This window comes from Nicotiana tabacum, chromosome 19 (assembly GCF_000715075.1).
Source record: "Nicotiana tabacum cultivar K326 chromosome 19, ASM71507v2, whole genome shotgun sequence".
NCBI classification, from domain to species: Eukaryota; Viridiplantae; Streptophyta; class Magnoliopsida; order Solanales; family Solanaceae; genus Nicotiana; species Nicotiana tabacum.
In genome coordinates this window covers 117294853-117300524 of record NC_134098.1, presented here as the reverse complement: position 1 = coordinate 117300524, position 5672 = coordinate 117294853, and the positions used below count along the sequence as shown (strand labels likewise).

The following is a 5672-nucleotide window of genomic DNA, read 5'->3' as shown; positions in this document are numbered from 1 at the left end:
CATTTTGTTCCACAATATCAATCTCAACTTTGAAATCAATACTCTATTATCACCAGAAGATCCGTAAACATGATAAGAACGATCAATTTAACAGTACTAGTCTAAACATGGATAGCATGAACAAAGGAAGCTATAATTGCAAGAAACCAAGCCCCACCCGCATGCTTTAACCTGACTACAACGCATAAATACTCGTCACCTCACATATACGTTTTTTTTTCCATTATTTAAACATGTAGCAAATAGACAAACAAGTCATATTCCCTCAAGTAAAGGTTAGACACAACACTTACCTCGCTCCAAAGGCCACTCAATGCTCAATTACCGCTTTTCCTCTATAATTCACCTCCAAACCACTCGTATCTATCCACAAACAACCCAATAATATCAAATATTGCTAAAAAATCAATTATAATGCATAAATTTAGCTTACCCAAACTTTCTCCCAAAAAGTCAAAAATCGACTTCGGGCCCGCTTGGTCAAAATCCGAGGTCCGGACCAAAATCTATTCACCCATTCACCTCCGAGCCCGATTATATAATTTATTTCGAAATCCGACCTCAATTCGAGGTCTAAATTCCAATTATGCAAAAATCCCTAATTCTACCCAAACTCCCAATTTCCACCATGGAAATCATAGATTTTAGGTTGAAAACTCATGAAATATAATGGATAATTGAAAGAAAGTAGGTTAGAATCACTTACCAACAATTGGGGAAGAAAATCTTTTAGGAAAATTGCCTCTAGGTCTTCTAGTTTTGAAATTTTTGAAAGAATGGCAAAATTCCGTAATTGGGACTGTTTTAAGTCACTGGCGTCAGGTGTTCATCACGTTCGCGTGAAACCTGACACGTTCGCGAAGAGCACGGCCCAACTGGGTTACGCGAACGCGAGTAACTCTACGTGTTCGCGAAGGTCTAGCCCACCTCACCTCCGTGTTCGCGAGACTGGGCTCACGTTCGCGTAGAGTTACGTCAACTCCCATGCCCCGGCTATCTAATGCTACGCATTCGCGTGTGGCTGGTTGCGTTCGCGTAGAGCAGGGGCCCCCAATGCTCCGCGTTCATGACCAAGCTTTCGCATTCGCGTACAACAATACCTCCCCCAGCCCATTTTACCCTTCGCGATCGCGGGAGTATATTCGCGACCGCGAAGAAGGAAACACCAGAAACTAGCAGGAGTGAAAACCAGCAACTTTCTAAGTTCAAATCATCTCGTAGCATATCCGAAACTCACCCTATCCCTCGGGGCTCTAAACCAAAAGTTCACACAAGTTCAAAAATGTCATACGAACTTGCTCGCGCGATCAAATCGCCAAAATAATACCTAGAACTACGAATCGGACACCAAATCAAATGAAATTTTCAAGAAAACTTTAAAACTTCTATTTTCACAACCGAACGTCCGAATCACGTCAAATCAACTTCGTTTCTCACTAAATTCGATAGACAAGTCATAAATATTATAGTGGACCTGTATCGGGCTCCGAAACCAAAATACGGATCCGGTATCAACAAAACCAAACATCAGTAAATTCTTAAAATCATTAAACTTTAAAATTTTAATTTTCCATCAAAATTCCATATCTCGAGTTAGGGACCTCGGAATTCGATTTTGGACATACGATCAGGTCCCAAATTACGATACGGACCTACCGGGACCATCAAAACACAAATTCGTGTCCATTTACTCAAAACGTTGACCAAAGTCAACTCAAATAGTTTTTAAAGCAACATTTCATATTTTTCACATTTTTAACATAAAAGCTTTCCAGAAACACGTCTGGATCGCGCACGCAACTCGAGGAGGATAAAAATAAGATTTTTAAGGTTTCGGATCACAAAATTAGGTTTTAAAAATATAAGATGACCTATCGGGTCATCACAGCATTATTTATAAGTTAGTTGTTACTTGTTTAATTTTCGCAATAGTAGATTAATAGAAAAACATCACTCTTGATTATCTTGGACAATTAATTGATTTTAGTTTGCTTAGTTGACAATTGATTTAAGTCTCAGTGGATTCGACATCCGACTTTCGAATCCCTTTATTACTTGACGACCACGTATACTTGCGTGTACTCGGGGAACCAACATATAACGTGCAAAACACGTGTTAGAAGGAATATGCAAATGGGCAGAAACTTTATTAGAATTTAAAGAATCACACTGCTCGTAATATATATTTTTATGTGCACTAGCAAGAGAAGCATTGAGAAAGGTATTGTGTCACCGGAAAAGAAAAATAGAGAATAACAAAGATAACAAAAATTAAAATAACTGTTACACATCATGTGAGTTACATTATGAGCTCGTTTGGACATAAGAAATTTTTCTTTTCTTTCTTAAAAAAATTTTACTTTTTTCGAAATCAGCGTTTGTTCATAAAATTTTCAATTTTCACTTGAAGATATATTTTGAAAATTTTCGAAAATTTAAAAAACTCCAAAAAATTATTTTTCAAAATTGTCACTCACAAAACTTCAAAAACAACCCAAAATTATATTCATGTCCAAACACAACTCTAAATTTTAAATACCATTTTTATTTGAAATTTTTTTTTTCCTATTTTAAAATTTTACAATTCTTATGTCCAAACGCAACTATGTATAACGTGCAAAATACGTGTTTCAAGAGCATCAATTTGAATTAAAAAAATCTGAAAAAAGATTTAGCAGAAAAGATATTTGTCTTAGTCAGAAAAGGAATATACAAAGATATGATGAATTAAAAAATGAATAGATACAAATTTACCCCTGAACTATGAACCAAATCCCTATTATACATTTTCTGAACATCAAAATCATCTTACACATTCAACCTTTTCAAAGTGTATCTGATACACACCTGTTTTGCTACGTGAATTTTGTGTGCTTAACAAAAAAAGAGCGCGTGACATTGTAAATATTTTTTCTAAATCCATATTTTAATTCCACGTGACATAATAATAATAATAATAATAATAATAATATTTTCCTTATTTTTCATTTTTTATCAAATGAAAAAAGCTGTCCAAACTTCTCTTGTCTCAGAGACTTTCCAAACTACCAGGAAAGCCCCACCCCCCCCCCTCCGGTCTTCCCATCCCATTGTCTCTTCCTCAGTATTTACAAAAATCCACCAAAACTCTGATAAAATTTTAAAGAAGCTGTTGTAAATTTTCTTTAAAATTTCCCTCTAAACTTCTCTCCGGCTTCTTTTTCTATCATTAAAATCCACCAAAACATTCAATCTTTACCTAAATAAAATAAATTGTATTTCATGAGAATGACTGAAATTCTAAAATTTCCAACTCAGCTTCTCTCATATGAGGGAAGCTTTGAGGTTTTTATTCACAATGGAGTTGTTTAATTAATGGAAACGAAAAACTGATTTTGATTTGCTTTATTTGGTTGTGTATGAGATCTGAAAATGGAGGAGGGAAATGGAGAACGGACAGTGACGAACCCAGGATTTTTATCTAGCGGGTTCAAAATACGAAGAAGCAAATATATAAAGAGGTCAACAAAAAACTATATTAATAAAATATATTATTACAACTGTCCTCTACGAGTTTTCATTTCCTGAAACGTATTCATAATAGTCTCATCAGAAATGGTGTTAAATATTTTTCTTTCTACATAAGGTACCAAACAACCGCTCATGAATTCGTCATTCAATCGGTTTCGCAATTCACTCTTGATCAACTTTATCGCCGAAAAAGTTCTTTCAACGGTAGCAGTGGCAACAGGTAAAAGCAAAGCAAATTTCACAAGGCGAAACACAAATGGATAATTCAAATGCTTCTTTGTCTTAATTAGTATTTCATAAAGATCAACAAGTCCTTGTAGATTTGAGAACCTTTCATCAACATCACGAACATCAACAATATAAGTTTCAAGCTGATTCTTGAGTGTAACCGTTATATTCTCATCAAAATCATCAGGATATAATTCAGCCATCCTCAATATCTTGTTTATGTCAAAACTGAGAAATGAGTCAACTGGATTTAAGCAAGCTACTCCAACAAGCAAGTTCGTTGTCACCTTATTAAAACGAGCATTGAGTTTTTGAACTTGCCAATCAATAATCTTAAAAAATATATTAACACGATAGTGATGTAAAATAATATAATCAGCAACTTTACGTCGAGATCTTCCAGAGTTAACATAGAGGTCATCAAAGTTTGGTATCAAAATATTATACTTGACACAAAATGCAGATACCTTATCAATAAGTGAATCACATTCTTCTTCTCTTAGCTTTTGCAACTGTCTCTTTGCCACTTCAACAAGTAGAATAGCATTTGCAATATCTTGCTCCTTTTTTTGTAAGGATATATTAAGCTCATTTGTGATCCCCAAAACATCTCTCATTAGGTGCAACATGAAAGCAACCTCAAATGTTTGATAAGTGCTAAGATATCCCTTTGCCTTAGCTCTTTCTTCTAAAGTCCAGGCATCAACAACGATAGTATCAAGAACATCAATAATTGAGCCAAACATAGAAATAAAGTTCTTAAAAGATTTGTAGTGCGAACCCCAACGAGTATCTGCAGCTCTAGCAAGACCAAGTTCTTGATTCAAACCCCTACCAGTTTCAAGTTCACCCATATCTAATGCCCCTTGAACTTTTATCTAACACTGTTCCCCTTAACCAACAAAACCTCCTATATAACCCAAACTTTTTTTCTCATAAATCAGTTTTGAGCCAAACATTTGTTTCAAAGGGTTCTATTTATTCATAAAAACTAAGTCAAAATCTCATTTGGTTAAGTGACTTAGTAGACCTAATAAAATCAAGATTTTTCTTATTATGTGACAGCTCAAAGTCCTTTCAAACCCTTTTTGAACTGCCAGCTTGAATGTGTTTAATAATTTAAGAAAGAGGAAAGAAAATAAAAATGTAAAAATTGCACGGGCTCCTTATTTGATCGTCCCCATTTAACCTATACCTATATTTTTAAAAAAATTTAACCTATACCCTAATTTTGACAACTTCAGACGCCTCATCTTCTTCCTCCTGACCCATGCGCTCCTTTCGTCCTCCTCTTCTTTTTCTCTTCTTCTTTTCTCTCTCAAACGCATGAGACTTTGTATAAGTATTATTGATTAGATCTGTAAAGTTTTTATTAAATCTTATCAACTACCATATTCTATGTTGAAGGACGAGTAAATAAAACTCCACAAGTTGGTTAAAGTAGGTGTGATTTGTGTCTTTCCCTGATCCATCCTTCTTAAATATACAACAGCAACTGACTACTACATGTCCTCTCTTCCAAGTTACCTACCACAAGAATGGCACATGCATGTTAAATTTATTATACACAATAGTTGCTCTCGTGATCTCTTGGAATTAGCTTACCCCTTGCTTTATGATATCATTTGCAGGAAAAACGACAGAAAAGGGCTGCAGAACTGAAAAATAAAATATAGGAAAAATAACTTCAGAACATTATTTAAAAAATCAGTTAAAATTTCAGCACAATTTGGCTTAAGTTATATTTTAAAGCCATCTAACTTCAAAGAAAGGCAGAACACAACTTCAGCTCTAAGACTGCTGAAGTTTAGCAAATATAAAAAAAACTTCAGCTCCTAGAATGCTGAAATTCAACAAATATAAAATTTCAGCTCCTAGGATGCTGAAGTTCAGCAATTACAAAACAAAACTTCAGCTCCTAGAATGCTGAAGTT

General features: G+C 34.7%; 1 protein-coding gene across 1 annotated transcript; it reads right to left on the bottom strand.

The window, feature by feature from the left end:
- Positions 1-3533: 3533 nt before the first annotated feature.
- Positions 3534-4592, bottom strand: LOC107789966 (uncharacterized). Its single transcript, XM_016611847.1, has one exon. The coding sequence runs from the start codon at positions 4590-4592 to the stop codon at positions 3534-3536; it is 1059 nt and encodes a 352-aa protein (XP_016467333.1).
- Between the last annotated feature and the right edge of the window lie 1080 nt (positions 4593-5672).